At 41.9% G+C, this 19243-nt stretch overlaps 1 protein-coding gene across 1 annotated transcript; it reads left to right on the plus strand.

Annotated features, from left to right (window-relative positions):
* The first annotated feature begins 1060 nt into the window (after positions 1–1060).
* On the plus strand, positions 1061–17218 carry DTD1 (D-aminoacyl-tRNA deacylase 1). Its single transcript, XM_081872915.1, has 5 exons — positions 1061–1198; positions 3632–3722; positions 5227–5462; positions 10872–10969; positions 17043–17218. The coding sequence occupies exons 1-5, from the start codon at positions 1156–1158 to the stop codon at positions 17196–17198; spliced, it is 624 nt and encodes a 207-aa protein (XP_081729041.1). The 5' UTR covers positions 1061–1155; the 3' UTR covers positions 17199–17218.
* Positions 17219–19243: the final 2025 nt, after the last annotated feature.

Genomic DNA, 19243 nt, shown 5'->3' on the forward strand with positions numbered 1-19243 from the left:
GTGCTAGCAGACGATATCTCAATTTGGCATATTTCCAATTGGAATTTTGTTTTTGTTTTGAGGGAATTCTTGCTTCAAAAGAACAAACTGTAAGAAAGGGAGAGCAGGGGCCTTGTTGCTGGTTTGGAGTTTATCTGCTAAAGTGGCTACTCATGCATCACCAAAATGGGCAAGGTTTATATGTGCTAATTTTTATATATTTAGAAATAATTTACTGTTAATAAAACTGGAAATTCATCTCAAACCAGTTGTTGGCATAAGACTGTCCTGAGAGACAATGGAGTGTGCCTCCAGGGGTGAGGTGAGCTGGAGAATCACGGCGCCTGCTGTGGCTGAAGAGACCAAGAACTCTAACTGCTGCCTCCCGTGTTGTTTTTGCTGTGTCAGCAGTAGCAAAAAGTACAATTATGAACCTCATGTAAATTAGATTAGAGGCTGGACTGAAGCAGGTGTCCATCCACCCTGTCCCATACAAAAAAATTCTCAGTAGCAGAGCTCAATCTGCTGAAACTGCCCCCTGCATACAGAAGCCTTCTACACCATTCACATGCGCGCAGACCTGCCACACTTTTTTAGTGTTTCAGTTTGGAAATGTTGTATCCCCCCTCTATGAAATAAGATATAAGTTAGAAAAACATGCTGCTCACTTTTCCCCCCTTTTCCTTTGGGGTCGGGTTAGAGACTGCTAGGATTATTTATTATTTTTTCTCTGATGGGGACCCAGTGCAGTTTACAAATAAAAATAAGGAAAATGGGAGAACAAATGCAAGTAAATATTGAAATAATATTTCATATATTCCTATATTTCATACATGCACATAAACATATCATACAATCACAGAGTTGTAAGGGGACCCAAGGATCATCTAGTCCAGCCCACACAATGCAGGAACCTGCAGTCCCTGATCCGGTTTGAAACTCCTGTCCTTCCAAGCCGCTCCGGAGGGGCGAAGCCTGGCGACGCCTCCCGGGTCTCCTATAGTCCGCTCCTGCCGTCCGAGGCGACCCAGAAGTTGGCGAGGCTGCCTCCCTCTGCCCTTGGCCGTCGCTCGCAGCTCTGCCAAGGGCGCTTCCTGCCTCTCCCGGAAGTGGCCTGACGCCACTTCCTGCTCCGCCGGCCGGGGTGCCGGCCGACTCTCCTGAGGGCCCGGAGCCATGAAGGCCATCATCCAGCGCGTCGCCCGGGCCAGCGTGACAGGTGCTCCGCGCGGGCAGAGCCGGCCCTCGGGCTGGCCAAGAATCAGGCCGGCCAAGAGGATTCGCCGGGGGGGGGGGCGGGGAGCGGCCGTGGAAGAGGCTGGGCTCAGCCTCCGGGGGCCTCTCCGGACGGGGCCTGAAACCCTCCAGGGCTGCTGGCCCTCAGGGTGGACAAGCCTTTCTCGACTTTGGCGGGGGAGGGGCTGGATCCCCCGCCACCCGATGCTGTTGAACTAGCTAGCAGGGCCAGTGGTCAGGGATGATGGGAGTTGTAGTCCCACAACATCTGGGGAACCCCCCCCCCCCAAGGTTGAGAAAGGCTGAGGCACGCAATACTAGGCTAAATGATCTAACTCAGCATCATGTAGCTTTCCATGTTAATAAGAAGTTTAATTTTGTTCATTTGGGCCTTAGTAGAGTTTCCTCTGCCACAGATGTTAAAATATTTAGTTTAGCTGTTGCAATGATCACTTACCACTGTAGTCTCTACATTTCATTTCCCGCTGACCTCGGTATAAGGCAGCTTCCCATCTGTGTTCCTAATAGTGTAGGAAGTTCCTTGAGGACCATGCCGTGCCTTTTAATCCCTGTGGTTGTGTCTGCATTGCTTTGGCAACAGGAAGCTGGCATGGAAGGGTTAATTAATTAATTAATTAATTGCATTTGTATATCGCCCTTCATCCGTAGATCTCAGAGTGGTTCACGACATAAAATTACAATATATAAAAAAAGACAAAATCAAACCAATAACAACCCACCCACTCCCAATTTTCTCCTGTTTTTCCCCTTGTGTGAATAGGGCAAGCTGCTGGATAGCAGTTATAGAGACTTGATAAGCACAGGGTTGCATCCATATCATCTAAGCAGACAATGTCCTAGAAGCTGTGTGAAGAGCATTCCAAGGTGCCATAACGTTTAAGGAAGCAATCTTTAAATCCCAGCTTGGGCTTGGTGGGCCTGAACTGAGTGGTGGAGCTGCTGCCACTTGCAAAGCACTCCTGCTCGCAGTAGCCATGGTTGAAGCTGGGAGGAAGGCAATAAAGCTGCTAATTTTTTTATTTTATTTTTTGCTGTGTGAGCTACAGGCTGCTGCAGCAGAATGGCCAGAATTTGCCCAGTAGCTGGACTGGCTTAGGATCCCATGGGTTCTTGGCGCAGCTCCCACCCTGGGGGTACTGGTGTACCCCACCTTTTAGGACAAGCCCTCATAACACATTTGAGCATATTGACAACTAAATGCATCAAACTAAAAAAAAATCCCTTCCAACTCTATGATCCTGTTATCTTTTTGCCCATACCTGTACTGACCTCAGAAGTTGTAGTTTTGTTTATATTATGTTTTTATGCTATGTTTTACTGCATACTACATACTGTTAGGCCTATAGACAATTTTAAAATAAATAAAACATAGCAGGCCAATACCAAAAAAGCTATAAAGTCTCTAAGGCCTCTTAGGAATTCAAGAGTTATAATCATGGAATTGATTAATTTGTTGTACAGTGGGGCTCACCCACAGCATTGCTTATGAGCCTGTTAGGTTAGGCAGGGTGTAAATGTACGAGAATAAACAAATATGCACTATGTATTGTTGCCAGATTGATTAAGTATGAATCCTGTACATAAAATACCTCATGCAGAAGGAGAATTTTGATAGATGTATTTTTTCTTGCCATTCTAAGCACTGTGAGAACTTTATTAGTAAAATGTCTCCCTTTGATTAGCTGTAAGAGTACTCTGCTTCTGTATTGAATGAGGCAAAACCCCCCACAAGAATGTGCACGAAAAGACTGATTCATAAATTGAATTATATATGTGAATTATATATTCAGCATAAAATGCTAATAAGCAAAAAACAGACAGAGTAGCTAGCATAAAGCACCCATTTCCAAATACATCCTTCATCAGTGTATATACATATTGCTGTAAAGCCAAACACATAAAACAAGAATTAATATCTGTTCAATATACCATCTATAAACATTTTAAAACCATAGGGCTATGCTGATATAAAAAAAGCATCTATTACATACCAGTCTTGGGCCAGATCATATAGACATTTGGCAAAGTAAAAAAAAAGTGTTTCCGATAGCGTATGTATGCTTGTTCTTTGGGTCTTGAGGAGGAACACAATGACTGTTTTCTACTTACACTGTCGGACACAGTATGGCTCTGAATAGCAGTTGCTGGGAATCAAAACTGGGCAGAATGCTGATGTGCTCAAGTTTGGTTGGCACAATTCCTATAAGCATTTCGTTGGTCACTGTGAGAGCAGGATCCTGGACTAGATGGGTCTTTCACTAGTACTTAAGTGACAACAAACCACTGGCAATAAGTTGGTTTCTTAGAATCAGAAACTTTTAAAACTCCCTATAGTTTGCTAGGATATATAATTGCATGTGACAAGTTTAACCTATTTTTAAAAATTCCCGTGCAGTTGGTGGGGAGCAAATAAGCTCCATTGGACAAGGCATTTGTGTCCTGCTGGGTATCTCAGTGGAAGACACTCAGAAAGAGCTTGAGCACATGTAAGTCAATCTAAAGTATAAAACTTTTTCTTTGTATTGTGCTTATATAAATTTTACTTAATTTTTAACAATTTTGCATACAAATGCTAATTTTGTTTGTTCACTCATATGAAATATCCAGTCTGGCTTCTAGTCAGGCTTCTGAATTAACTAGCAGTACGCTTCCTGATGATGTTAGTTACTGAGCTAGGATATAAGGGCTCAGGCAGTCCTTAGGACAGTCTTTCTCAACTTTGTATCCCTAGCTATTGTTGGACTACAACTCCCATCATCCCTGGTCACTGATCCTGCTAGCTAGGGATGATGGGAGTTGTAGTCTGACAGCATCTGGGGACCCAAGGTTCAGAAAGACTTCCTTAGGGTACCCTGGACCCAAGTTGTTCAGAGCTTTGTATATTAATACAAGGACTTTGAATTTGGCCTGGTAACACGTGTGCAGTCAGTGCAGATGTTTTAGTAGAGGTGCATGCTGTCAGCTATTTGTTTCTCATCAATCTAGCTGCTGCATTCTACATTACCTGGAGCTTCCGGACCAGGCCCAAAGGGCACATAGAGCACATTGCCGTAATCTAGTCTTCAGTTTACTAATGCATGGACTGCAGTGGCCAGGCTATCCCAATATGACTAGCTGGCAAACCGGATGAAGCTGGTAAAAGATACTACAGGTCACACAGATCACTTGGGTTTCTAATTACACAGGAATACCCTCTTGCTATATATCTGCCCCTTCAGCAGGAATGCAACGTTGGCTAGTCCCTGCATTAAGGCACCTAGTCCATGATTTTCACAGCCGTTCCCAGTTCAGCTGGTAAGGAGAAATAGAACTGCGTGTCATTGGCATATTTACCACATCATGCTCCAGCCTAATAACTACTCACAGTGGCTCATGTAGGGGTTAAATATTACTGGGAACGAAAGAATGTCTGTGAAACTCCATAGTAGAAGTGCTGGGGGATGAAGAGCAGTCCTTGAATGCTACTCTCTGGACCCAACCATGCAGGTAGGAACAAAGCCACTGTAATACAGTGATTCCAAAACCCATTCTGCACAGTTGGTCTAGGACTATGCCATGGTCAATGGTACCAAATGCTGTTAGGCAGTGAGAGTAGCAGGGTCACACTCCCCCCCCCCCATCACTCTCTTGAGAAGAGTCATCCATCAGGCAACCAAGGCTGATTTCCTTTCTGAAACCAGGCCTGAACTCAGGTTGAAATGGATCCAGATAAACCTTTGATTTTCTGGATATGATGACAAAATATGGAATCTTCAAGGTCTATGAATATTTTCTTTATTCCATATTTTAAGGCTGTGGTTCCCCAACCCCGCTTCATATTTATGTGGAATTGTAAGAATGATCTGATTTTGAGACAGGGACCTTTCTTGTCTTTTGGTTTTCAACTTAGGGTTAGAAAGATTTTAAACCTGTGTGTGTTTGAAGATCAAAGTGGCAAACACTGGTCTAAAAGTTTAATGGACCTTTCATGTCTTTTGGTTTTCAACTTAGGGTTAGAAAGATTTTAAATCTGCGTGTGTTTGAAGATGAAAGTGGCAAACACTGGTCTAAAAGTGTAATGGACAAGCAGTACGAAGTGCTCTGTGTCAGCCAGTTTACTCTTCAGTGTATCCTGAAAGGAAACAAGCCAGACTATCATATGGCAATGCCTACAGATCAAGCAGAGTCTTTCTACAACAGTTTCCTAGAACACCTTCGCAAATCATACAAGCCAGAGCTTATTAAAGGTAAGGCCAAATTAAAGAGTTGGATAAATGGGAAAAGCTTCCTACAGCACAATCCTATACATGTCTATTCAGAAGTAAGTCCCATGGAGTTCAATGAGTCTTACTCCGAGGTGAATATGTGAAGAATCTAAATATACAGTAAAACATGTTTGCCTTTTGGTAGCTGCTACTTTTATTTTGCCTTTTCCTATCAGTTAATGGGATCATTATTTCCTTAAATATGTGGATAAGGACCAGGAAAAGTACAATGGCTCCAGAACAAAAACGAAAACAAGTAGCCTTTTTGGACTGTTAAAACAAAATTCACAGGGACACTTGAATAACATTGCTTTGTTAATAAAGTGGAGTATCTGCATATAGATGTGCTGGATGGGAAAATGAGTGGAGAGACAAAACAGAAGCGAGTCACTGCAGATTGCAAGAGGGAGAGGTCAGAAAAGTCTGCAGGAAAAACTGAACTTGTGAAATGACAAGCCTCCCTCTCCTTTCTGCCCCTCTAAAGCTTGCTAGAATTGAGAGCTCGGTGTGTGCTCTGCCATAATACTGCCTTGGAACCCTGGCGCCTGAGAGCAACACATAGGCATGAACTCTTAGCAGAATAGGGCTAAAAAAAAACATGCCCAGCTCCCTTAGCCGTTCCTCATAAGGCATCGTTTCCAGGCCTTTGACCATTTTGGTTGCCCTCCTCTGGACACGTTCCAGTTTGTCAGTGTCCTTCTTGAACTGTGGTGCCCAGAACTGGACACAGTACTCCAGGTGAGGTGTGACCAGAGCAGAATACAGTGGCACTATTACTTCCCTTGATCTAGATGCTATACTCCTATTGATGCAGCCCAGAATTGCATTGGCTTTTTTAGCTGCCGCGTCACACTGTTGGCTCATGTCAAGTTTGCGGTCAACCAAGACTCCTAGATCCTTTTCACATGTACTGCTCTCAAGCCAGGTGTCACCCATCTTGTATTTGTGCCTCTCATTTTTTTTGCCCAAGTGCAATACTTTACATTTCTCCCTGTTAAAATTCATCTTGTTTGTTTTGGCTCAGTTCTCTAATCTGTCAAGGTCGTTTTGAAGTGTGATGCTGGGCATGTTTAGCCTGGAGAAGAGGAGGTTGAGGGGTGATATGATAGCCATTTTCAAATATATAAAAGGATGTCACATAGAGGAGGGAGAAAGGTTGTTTTCTGCTGCTCCAGAGAAGCGGACACAGAGCAATGGTTCCAAACTACAAGAAAAAAGATTCCACCTAAACATTAGGAAGAAATTCCTGACAGTAAGAGCTGTCTGACAGTGGAATTTGCTGCCAAGGAGTGTGGTGGAGTCTCCTTCTTTGGAGGTCTTTAAGCAGAGGCTTGACAACCATATGTCAGGAGTGCTCTGATGGTGTTTCCTGCTTGGCAGGGGGTTGGACTCGATGGCCCTTGTGGTCTCTTCCAACTCTAGGATTCTATGAATCTTTTCTATTCTATGACCTCCCCCCACCTCGATCCTCTTGTCTTCATGAGAACCACCAATGTTTGCAATAACTTTTAGGTTACTTAAAGAGAGAGCCAGTGTGGTGTAGTGGTTAAGAGTGGTAGTCTCGTAATCTGAGGAACCAGGTTGGCATCTCCGCTCCTCCACCTGCAGCTGCTGGGTGACCTTGGGCCAGTCACACTTCTTTGAAGTCTCTCAGCCCCACTCACCTCACAGAGTGTTTGTTGTGGGGGAAGAAGGGAAAGGAGAATGTTAGCCGCTTTGAGACTCCTTAAAGGGAGTGAAAGGCGGGATATCAAATCCAAACTCCTCTTCTTCTTCTTCTTCTTAAAATTTTCAGGCTTTGTGTTCTCTCTCTATCCTTCTCTCTCTCTCTTTTTGAAATTAAAATATGAGAAAAAGTTGTTTCCAGGTCCAAGCCCAGTGTTAGCTTAGTCGTTTTGGTCTTAAAATGGTAATGGAAGGAAGCTTTTGTGTTGTTTAGAATGGTGCCCCCAGATTATACAGAGGTCCACTGGAACACAAGACAAGATTCAGTCTTGCACCAGTGGCTGTGATGGACCTTCCTCTCCCTCTCCAGCAGCCCTGTGTCGCCCAGTCTGCATCAGAGGGAGGCTGCTGTGATGGAGAAGAGCAAAGGACATTCCTGTTTGTGTGTGCAGTAGTCTGTTGCATAAGTGGGACATAACAGTTGGATATCACTCAGCAAAGCGAAGATATTGCCTTAGATATACTAAAAACAAAAGTTATCCATGCGGTTAATTAATTTATTGATTAATTAAAAGAATTTACATATACAGTATTGTCTTTCATTTCATAAGTAATCAGTTCATGTAGTTTTCTGGAAATTTATGTATGTATCTTTGTACTAGTTTCTTTGCAGTTTTGAAAGTGTTTTCTCTAACCCTTCTGCACTCTTGTCTATGACAAAATGTGAGGTGGCTCAGAGATAGATCAGATCAACACTAACCAATACTGTTTGCTTTCTTTTCATGGACTAACAACTGGTTATATATCTTCAGAAAATTCTGGCACTTGATTGTATGTTCAATCCTGTTCCTGAAAAACTAACTTCCAAATTAATTTGCTTATAGATATTGGAGGGAAAGCAAATGTTGAAAGAATCCCTCTATCTCTTCCCCACCTCATTAGAAAAGAAGCAGTTGGAGATTTGGAATGGCGGTTGGTTGGCTGGGGAAGCTTCAAGTCACAAGAAAACATTGCTCAAAAGTTAGGAAAAGGGGTTAGCTCAGTCGGTAAAGAATGAGACTCTTCATCTCAGGGTTTAGGCTTCAAGCCTCACGTTGGGCAAACGATTCCTGCATTGCAGGGGGTTGGACTAGATGGCCCTCATGGTGATTTCCAACTCTGCAGTTCTATGAAACATGTAGCTTGGCCCCCACTAGAGATCTCTTGTGCATTTTGGAGACTTCTGCCTTATAAAAAAGGCATCACTTCATCCCTTGACAATGCTCTATACCTTTCTTTAGAAGTAGCATATTTGTTGTTGTTTAGTCGTTTAGTCGTGTCCGACTCTTCGTGACCCCATGGACCAGAGCACGCCAGGCACTTCTGTCTTCCACTGTCTCCCGCAGTTTGGTCAGAAAGTAGCATATTACCACCATGCCATTCTGTTTAATCTGTTTAATATTGTCCTGTTTTATAGGAAGCATTTGTGCTTGAATGGGAGGAAATAAAACAGTAGATAGAGAAAAATGTTATGATTCAAAATCCTGATTGGCTGTGCAAAGATATAATCACTTACCAAAATTTTTCCTTTAGAAAGGAGCAGTGCCTGGTAGGGTTTAAATCAATTTCTAAAATGTCAGCTTCTTGTGACCTACCGTACTTTGTATTCAATGCAATGTAGTTATAAAGGAGATAATGATCTGCTGAATATGTGGATTGAAGCTTTTAGACATAAACATGTTAAAATAAAAGTTCTTGTAAACTGTCAAGTCTGAAAACTAAAGCATCAAATGGAACTCTTCTTATTCACTTCAGATTCTGTTATGATTAAGAACCAGTCTTTAAAAAGTATCACCAGGTAGTTGTGGAGGAATTATATTCTTAGTTTACTTACTAAAATCTTTGCCAAGACACCAGCATCTTCAGCTTTTTTATTACTCTTAAAAGATTTGTAGCTCTTAAAGTCCAAAAGAAAGGGGGAGTAGTAGTATATGAGAAATATAAATACAGTGCATAAACTTTTAATTGAAGGAGCAATATTGTCAGTTTGGCAGAAGGAAAACTGTACTGCCACCTAGTGGTCACTAGGCCAACAGCCCAGCATCTTAAGCTAAGTGAAAAAATATTTCCTTGGAAAGAAACCTCAGCCTGCAACTTTACTGTTTTATCAGTGGTTACATTAGACAAGGTTTCAAGGGCTATGGATGTATTCAGGCAAAAACTGGCAAGAAGATGGCTGTCCCTGTAATTCTTTGCCACCCCTACGGATGGGGAAAATGCTATTCCAAACAGCGTCCCATACCTACAAAAAATGTAAAGAAAAAGAAGGTACCTTTTATCATATGTGGTGGTCATGTAAGGCAATAAAGGCTTTCTGGGAAATTATATATAATGAACTGAAAAAAAATGTTTAAAATAACTTTTGTTTTTAAAAAACAGAAGCCTTTTTATTCAGAATTGTAGGTACCGACATTCCAAAGGAACAGAAAAGACTTTTTATGTATGCAACAACAGCAGCATGGATGTTACTAGCCCAGATAAGGAAAGAAGAAAGAGTCCCTATCAGAGAGGAACGGCAAACCAAGCTGTTAGACTATGCCGAAATGGCAAAACTGACCGGAAAGCTCAGGGACCAAGAAGACAAAAACTTCAAGAAAGAACAGGGAAAAAATTATAATTTATTTAGGAGACCATTGTAAGCAGATGAAAACATTAGCAGGATTTAATCTCACTTGTAATGTAACAAATACTATGAACAATATGGATAGATATAAAATATAGATTATGAAATAATATGTACTTGAAAATGACGGTGGAAGTCTCAAGATTCAGAGAAATCTCTTTATATGGCTATTTATTTGGCATTGTTATAAATTTATATTTGTAAAATCAAATAAACACGATTTTTTAAAAAAGGGAAGGAGGGGAAACTGAAAGGGAAGGAGGCAGGTATTTGAAGCTGTTATTGCAAAGGCAGACACCACTGTTACAGAGAAGCTAGAGGAGGGAGTGTTCTACTATTGGAGGGGAAACTGAAAGGGAAGGCAGGCAGGCAGCAATGTTATTGTCCCTCGCAGTTTGAAGGCTGTGACTTGCCTGCTCAATTTATTTGAAACTGTTATTACGATGTGGATTTAATATTGATTTTGGATTATATATAGCCGCCCAGAGTGGCTGGGGAAACCCAGCCAGATCGGTGGGGTATAAATAATAAATTATTATATATATCAATATTTCACCCAGCCCAACTGCTATAATCTTAGGCTAAAAGGATATAGAAAAGATAGTTACAAAACAGGTCCTTTGGCACACTCTTCCAACTGCGGGAGATCACTCTGATTCTTTAGGCTGGTAGGTGGCTGCCTGGGCTCCCATGCCCACAACACATCCTGATGGTAAACGACCCTTTCCTTTGAAGTCTGTTTTTTTATACAGTCCCAGGCAGCGAAATGCCAGTCTCTAGCCATCAGTGTGCCTCCCTTCTATGTTCTCAGCAGTGAGCCAAAGTCTATGTCCAGGTGCTGGCTCCATGCCTGGGTCAAGGCAGACCTGTCCTCCCGTTGACTCCATTATCAAGGCCACCTGGCAGAACCCCTGTCTTTTGCCACACCTTATAATGGGGCTAAATATATAGCAAAGAAGCATTGGAAGCAGGTGCACCATGCAGTGACGGCCACTATAAAAACCAAAGGTGGTTCTTAGGTAAATGTCCTCTTCTTCCTACTCAACTCTAATTTAATTTTTCAGATGGCAAATTTGGTGAATATATGCAGGTACATATTCAGAACGATGGACCTGTGACTATAGAACTGGAGTCTCCTGCCCCTCCCATTGACCCTAAGCAGGTAAGTTACATTGATGCTTTCCTTCATCTGACGTGTATCTTCTTCTAAAAACAAGACTATGATCTTGTGTATATATTACTGGTGTCATTTTCCAGTTTTTGTTTTATATGCTAATATAGAAAATCATAGATTCCCACCCACTCATACTTATGTATCAATACAGTTTATGATATGTTTGTAAGTGGGTCCATATGTGAAATGCCCTTGATAGAACCTGAGTTGCATGTGAAGATAATTGGAAAGAAAATCCTATGAGAAAGTGCTGTTAAATTGAGAAGATCAAACTATTAAATTGTTGTTTAATGGTAATAGTTGTTGTAGTAATGGACCTGGTATTTAATGGATGCCCATAACATCTACAGTGTGGATTGGGATTGTTTCTAAAAATTAGTACTATTTTTGTTTTTATTAGTACTCCTTTTGTGGCATCTGAGAACAGAAATATTTGACATGTAGCCATATATTTCAAAAGAGATGCAATTCATCAGCTTCAGATTTTATAAAACTTTCCCAAAGCTGTTAATCATATTTTGTGAAATTAAAATATTTATCCAATAGATCCAAAGACAGCAGGTGTCATTATGTTTCATTTCATTGGTTCAACCACTTTTACCTAATTTTTTTTTTTACATGCAGTAAAAAGAAATGCTTGTGTGGTCTCTGTACCTAAGTCTCTCTGTCACCATAAGCTTCTTTTTGTTCTATTTTTATTTCTCATTACTGCTTTATGTTCCTGTTATACTGTTTGCATATCTGTAACACATTGCACACAAATCAGTACTCTTTTCCTGTAGGAAAAGAGAACAAATAAGGGAATAATGTACAAGTCTCACAAGCAAGCTGAGCGTTTTTACTCAGATTTTCTTGAAATGGCATATTGTCCCCTATCCTTTTGAAAGCGACTACATTCCTTGTAAAAGAGAACTGACTTAGTGTGGCAAGATGAGCCAGGAAGTTCAATTGAAATCTCAGGTCAGCTGTGGTTTCACTGAGTAGTTTGCCCAAGGTTACTTGGCAAAATGAAAATGAAAATAATAATAATGGCTTGCCTTACAGGTGTTGGGGCTGGGTATAGGTTACTGACATAATGTGTGCAAAGCAATTAAGAACACTATATGCATACAAAGGCTGTAAATCTACAGTTACCGTATTTTTCGCCCCATAGGACGCACCGGCCCATAGGACGCACCTAGTTTTTTTGGGGGGAAATAAAGAAAAAAAATTATTTCCCCCCCAGGTGCAGGGCTGGGGCAGGGGAAGCCCGAGCTTCCCCTGATCCCAGCCCCCAGAACAGGTTGCTATCCGCTAGCCGTGGGAGAGCGCTGCGCGAAGCCCAAAGCTTGGGGCATGCTGAGTTCAGCGCACCCCAAGCTTCTAGGTGCAGGCAAGCTCTCCGCTAACCGTGGGAGAGCCGCGCAGCTCTCTCACGGCTAGCGGATAGCTTCCTGAAGCCTGGAGAGCGAGAGGGGTCGGTGCACACTGACCCCCCTCGCTCTCCAGGCTTCAGCGAAAGCCTGTATTCGCCCCATAGGACGCACACACATTTCCCCTTCATTTTTGGAGGGGAAAAAGTGCGTCCTATAGGGCAAAAAATACGGTAGTTCTGTTGAATTTGTTGGCACTTACTTCCAAGTAAACATGTTTAGTATCAGTGTGTAAGTATTAAAGCCAGAAGTGGACCCTTTCAGAATTGTAGATGATGATAGTATATAGGGATAGCAATTGGCTTTCTTAGGACTAAAGATTCCTGACCCAAGCCTTCCATTATGCAATCTTTATTAAAACAGATACAGGAGCAGTTAAGATATAACATCAAACAGTGGTTTGAAGTTGCATGAATAAGCAATTCAGAACATTCAGGCTCTCCTACTCCCCCTCCTCCTTCCATTGCATGCAATAATTCTCTTCCTCCTATCCTGGTGTTGGGGAAACCATGCATTGCTGATTGATGTGAACTGGTAATTTGTGATCAGCTTCAAAGGCAGTGGACATCTGTTTGTGAGGCTGAAGAGGGAGTTTGTGAATCTAAAGTTCCCAGCTGGCCTGATCTGCCCTGCTGTACATAGACACAGCAACAAGGAGCCTCTTAGCATAGGTGTGTGATCCCTATAGGCACAGGTAATTGCCACCCTCAGTAGGACCTACTAAATTAAAATTAAAAGGTAAGGTCCAAGCTATCCATATTGATACTCTGCTGCTAGGGGCCCATAGAGCTGCTAGGAGCTCATGGATACATTTGCAACCTGGAAAAACTAGTGGGCACCACAGTTTTGTATGCACTCCCACCACTGCTCTTTCACCAGCAATAAGGCTTGGAGAAATATCATTTTTCAAGCCTAATGTGGGGAGGAATTATCCTGGAGAATGTAGCACTAGTCTTCCTTCCCAGTGGCAATATCCAGGAAAGGCGCCTCCCCCTACAATCACAGAGTTAGGCTAGAAAAAAGCCCTAATTGGATCCAATTATTGGAACCAATAAAAAGGCTTTTTTCAACTCTTAACTGCAGCAATAAGGGCAATTCTAGATGGGAGTTGTAGCTGGGGAAAGAAAGAGTAATCCTTTACTTCCTAGCTCTCCACCTGAAAGTATCCTCCTCAGATGTATGTTGGCTTCAAACAAGCCTCGTGTTGGCTAATTGCAGCAGTAGCTGTTTTCAGTGAGGTTGGGGGTCACGGAATTGTAGTGTTGGAAGCAACCCCAAGGGTCATCTAGTCCAACCCCCTGCAATCCAGGAATCTCAACTAGATCATACTTGACAGATGGCCCTCCTCCTATCTCTGCTGTAAAACCTCCAAGGAAGGAGAGTCCAGCACCTCCTGAGGGTGTCTGTTCCACCGTCAAACAACTCTTGCCATCAGAAACCTCTTCCTGATGTTGAGTCAGAATCCCATTTCTTGTGACTTGAAGCCTTTGGTTCAGGTCCTGGCTTCCAGAGCAGGAAAAAACATATTTACTTCATCTTCCATGTGACAGCCCTTTAGATATTTGAATTTGGCTCTCACACCTCCTCTCAGTCTCCTCTTTACCAGGCTAAACATACCCAGTTCCCTCAGTTGTTCCTTATAAGGTTTCCAGACCCTGGATCATCTTGGATGCCCTCCTCTGCATGCGTTCCAGCTTGTCAACACCCTTCTTAAATTGTGGTGCCCAGAACTAGACACAACATTCCAGGTGTGGTCTGACCAAGGCAGAATAGAGTGGGAGTTGTATTTTTATTTAAATTGTAGTAATAGGGCAGGATTCAACATTGTGCTATGGTGAACACAATGAAATTTAGTGTGAAAATTGCAGCTTGCCAGACAGAATGATCCCCCCTCCCTCCCCCCATGCACTGTTCTGGAGGTTCTTCTCACTCCCCACAAGCCAATTTTGGGGAGCTCCTGGGATGAAAGGGGGCGAAAACCTTGTTGTGCATCATCCTCATGCAGATGAATTTGTTCTAAAGTCACTTCAATGGCTCTATGTTCTTTTTGTAAAGCGTTTTGACTTTGAGGTGTTTTACAATCAAGTGGGATATAAATTGTTTGAAATAAAATAAATAACTAAAATTCAATTTAGTTCATGCTTTCTGATTCTGCTTTGTTGGCTAATTGAAAACTATGGTTTAACAATTCAAATATACCATACCACAAGTTTCCTTAACCATGGTTCATTGCAATGCGAGAATGAGCACAAGTGTTTCTTCTTTACTTTACAACTTAGTATGAGGGCACTGAGCACACGATTGATTTTACAGCATATTGAGAAGGGGTGATGTTGTGGCAAAGCCTTGGCATTGTTGGCTGCTAGAGTGAGTGAAATTGTGGACACGGTGGCAGTCATTGTTCATATCCAGTGAATGCATCTGACTTGATTTAAGAACATTAACCAGCACCACATTCTCACTCATACTTGGGAGGAAGCCCCCTTGAACAATACATCTGAGCGCAAGGGTGTGGTTTAGAGGGTGGAGTGTTGGACTCGGATCTGGGAGGCCAGGGTTTGAATCTCCACTCAGCCATGAAGTTCACTGGGCGCCCTTGGGCCACTCACTTCTTCTCAGCCTAACCTACCTCACAGGGTTGTTGTGGGGATTAAATGGGGGGGGTGGAACCATGTATGTCACCCAGAGTTCCTTGGAGAAAAAGGTGGGATATAAATGCAACAAAGAAACAAATAATCCTAGGCTTGAATCATCCTGCAATGGTAGGGAAATACTCTTCAAGTCCACCCAAAGAAATTAGATTGGGGGGGGGGGGAGGAGAGAGGTTGGTCTGCTGCTTTTAAGAGATCCATCATGAATGAACATTTTGATCTCATTGAAGCTTATGTGATTTACATTCTCTGTGACTGGGCCTTACCTTGGTAACTGTTGCCAGGGGAGCCATGTACACAAAGAACAGTCATTCTCCATGACAGTGCTAAAAGTTTTAGGGGCTCGTTTAATTTTTCTCTTTTCAAAGCAACCCAAACTCTCTTATTCTGATGAGATTCTTTTAATGTATTCTACTGTGTTTCAAAGACATAATTTACTTCCCTGTGAAGTTCACACCAATTGAAATAGATTTGAAACAAAAAACTCTTCATGGTCCTTCTGAAGGACTTTATATCTAACTGGAAATGCTTCATTGTGACAAAGAGTGATGTTCTAGAACTTAAATGATGATACCTGGGGGCAGAGGAACCTCAAGGAGGACTGCATGTACTGAAAATGTACCACACTCACTTAATACTCCTAGAAGAGGAATATTAGTTTGAATTTTTAATGCCCATTCTGCAATAGAAGTCTTAAACTGATCCCGTTTGTTCTTATTGTCCATAAGGAAATCTACTATTTCTGACCCATATTTTGGAGGCGCAGCCTGAGATAAGGAAGCAGGGAGGTGCTGAATTGTCAATGAGTCTGTTGTGCTTTTAAACATCACACATCGTTATGCAGCTAAATAGGTGGTAATAACATCATTTTAATTAGGTGTGATCATTGCCAGTTAATTTGTGTTTTGAGTAGGGGTTTATGTTATCAGTTCACAGGAACATCTTGACTGGAGTAAATTTTGAAGTTAGTATAAATCATTTTTAGTTTCTTGACAGGGCACCTGGGGGTGGATTTGTCCACTGAGAACATCGATAGGCAAATAATGTCTTGGTGTATTGACTCCATGGTAGTGTCAGCTGCCTGTTAGACTAATTGAAATCATTTTGCATGGTGATGTCTTAATATATTCAAGGACAAGGTAAACTCAGAAGAGAAGGGAATTCATACTTTCCTTATGTCACTGTATTGGTATCCTGACACCCTTCACAGTCATCTCAAGCTTCCAGTCTCTGCTAGCTATTAAACTTCTTTGCTTCTTACCTGACTGTAGCTCCTTGCTTGTCTATTGTTGCACACCTTTTTGCATTTATTTTTTACAAAAACAGAAACCTTTTACTCTGGTACCCTGATATAGGCAAAATGCGAAGTTACTTTCTCTGTCTTATTTTGAATAGTCTCTGGGGATAAAGTGGACCTCAGCACAGATGTTTGGTAGTTTCAGTGTTCATTTCAGCAAAAGTAAATTGCACCCTTGTAGCTAAGTAAGTAAAGCATAACTTTTTAGAAAATTGAAAAGGTGGGGCGGAGGAAGGAAACATCACAGGACAACTGGCCCCTTAATTGTTGAGGAATACAAAGAGTATGATGTAACTCAAGTTTGCTATTAAAAAAATGTTAATAAAGTTTTACAAATATTTCAAACAGATGCCGGAAGGGTTAACACCTGTTACTTAAGATAAATGTCTATGTTACTAAAGAAGGCTTATACTATTGGAATACTGTGCACATGGTAATTTCATTATATCATGCTGTAATTTGTGTTTGTAATTCATTTTTTAAAAGACAAAATATCTGTCTTTTGCACAAATCCCAAGGTTCCGTAGCAGTAGGTGATTCTCGGCAGAAAATTAGATTTGGTGCATAATCTTCCTAAGAGATGCCAAAGTTTAAAGTTTTTTGTTTTTTTAATACAGTGGTCTGTTCAAAATATTTTCAGTGCTGCTGAGCTGCTTCAGTCTCTAGCGTGCATTTATGAAACTTCTTGTTTTGTTTTTCAGCTGGCAAAACTTGAGAAACAGCAGCAGAGGAAAGAGAAGACCCGGATGAAGGCACCCTCTGAATCAAGCAGAGAGAGAAATGTTCCCAGAAGTAAAAATGATCCTAGTGCAAGCAGTGGGGCTGAGGGGGATGTGTCTTCGGAAAGGGAACCATAACTTATGAAAAGCAGGTTCAGGTATGGACTCTGGTTTCCCAGCTAATATCTTGAACTCACTCTTTGCATGCTTCAGTTCAGGGTGAAGAGGAATTCATAGGAATGCATAGTTCCTAATATTCTCAATTATTTCCTTGGTGTTTAAAAACACTGAGCTACATCATGATCAACTCTCATATAATCCAGGGATGAGAAGAGGGTAAGTTGGTCTTCTGCAGGGATGTGGGATTTGTGGCTCTCCAGATGTTGCTGGTCTACAACTTCCATCCTCCCCGACCACTGGCCAGTTTCACTGTAGTTGTTGATGGGAGTCTGTCAATATCTAGAGGGCAACATGTTCCCAACCCCTGGTCTATTAGTTTGCCAACTAGCAGCTGCTAATTGCTAATTGCTGAGATTCTTACAAACAGTTGACTTCTCCAGCAAACTTCTTGCATTTTTAAGCAAAACTGTATATGACTTAGCACTAATTACTTATGCCATAACATTTAAAAGAACTTGAGTGTATATTGTTGTTTTGTGAATTTAAAGCAAGTTAACAGATCATGGCAGATTATGAAGACTAGACCATGCAAGACCAAAGGCAGCCTGTTCCTGGCCTACTCTGCTCTATTCATGCTGGCCTCCCATTCTTTCATTATCTTCTCTCAGTCAGTTTGATATGTCTCTGCTAAATTTTGTCGACTGCTGTTGAGATAATTTCTCTCCTGCCATCACTCTTTGCATGCACTTCAAGCTTTGGGTCCTTTTAATATTCTCTTTCCAAATGACTTAAAATTGCTTCCTCCTCTTTCCTTATGCTTAGCTTTTGCTCTTTTGACACATAATAACTGTTACAAGGTCTAAAGGCTGGTTGGCAACCAAAAATCAGCCCTAGCACACAACCAGTTCTGGTTGCATTACAGATAGTCACATGGCATATCTGTTGTTTAACTTTTCCGTTGGGTTTCTTGATCCACTGCTGCACAGCTTTTTCTGGAAAAGTAAAAATCAGAGTATCTGGGTGTAGCTCAGACTGTGGCTTCTGCACATTGATAGTGTCACCCCTCTTGCAAATGGTGACCTATGGCTTCCTTGGGGGTGCGGGAAGAAGTTGTGACGCCAAAAGTAGTATAAAAATAAGACTGTTGCTACTCTTTTCAGCATTCCTAATTTGAGATTAACATAGCATGTCACCCAGAAATGAAACAGGCTGTTTTGAATGGGATGCATCATGATGCACAAAAGATTTATTGGGGCAGAAGATGAAAACAATGAACCCTTATGATATGCAGGGCGCGATCCCACTGGCCAGTTATACCACAAACAGCTCATGCTCAATAGTGACAAAGGATGCATCATTTAGGTTGCAATTATCCCAATCCATCTCTAGGTGGAGTTGGTCAACCAAGGCCCCGGTAACGTTGTTTTTGCCATGCAGAGGCTGAAAGCCAGACTGGCAGGAATCCAGAAAGCTGATAGAGTCCAGGTGTGCCCGAAGTGATCAGGCTACTCCTCACTCAGAAACCTTCCCCAAAAAGGGAAAGTTCAAAACAAGGTAGTAGCTGTTTGGAGAATCTGCATCCTGGTTTGTGTTTGTTTTTCTTCAGAGCAGAAACTAAGCAACCACAGATTTGATGCCATAAAATAGTATCTTAACAAATCCTTCTCCCTTTTTGTGGCTGGATTTTATTAACTTTGAGTGGACATTGGCCCCATTTTAAAGTGATTACTTGGGAAGAATGAAGTTGAAGGAGATCTAAAAGTTGTAACAGTTACTTGGAAAATGGGGGGTGGGGTGGAATAAGGTAATAAAATGAAGGGTCCCCACTGTTATGTTGAACAGGTTTCTGTTTAACTAACATTAAATTTATCTGACACAATCTCTTTCACCCACTTTCACATGCCACCTCCCTTAATCCTTTCCCCCTTAGGCTGATGAGATGGCTACTCTACTCTGACCACTCCACATGTCCCTTGACCTCCTGACTCCCAGTTGCCTTCTCCCCCATTTTTATTGCCTTTCAGCCACTATGTCATCAGCCAATTTTTCTCTGTCCCTTTCCT

Source organism: Podarcis erhardii (genome assembly GCF_964252035.2).
Source record: "Podarcis erhardii genome assembly, chromosome: 8".
In the NCBI taxonomy this organism is placed as follows: Eukaryota; Metazoa; Chordata; class Lepidosauria; order Squamata; family Lacertidae; genus Podarcis; species Podarcis erhardii.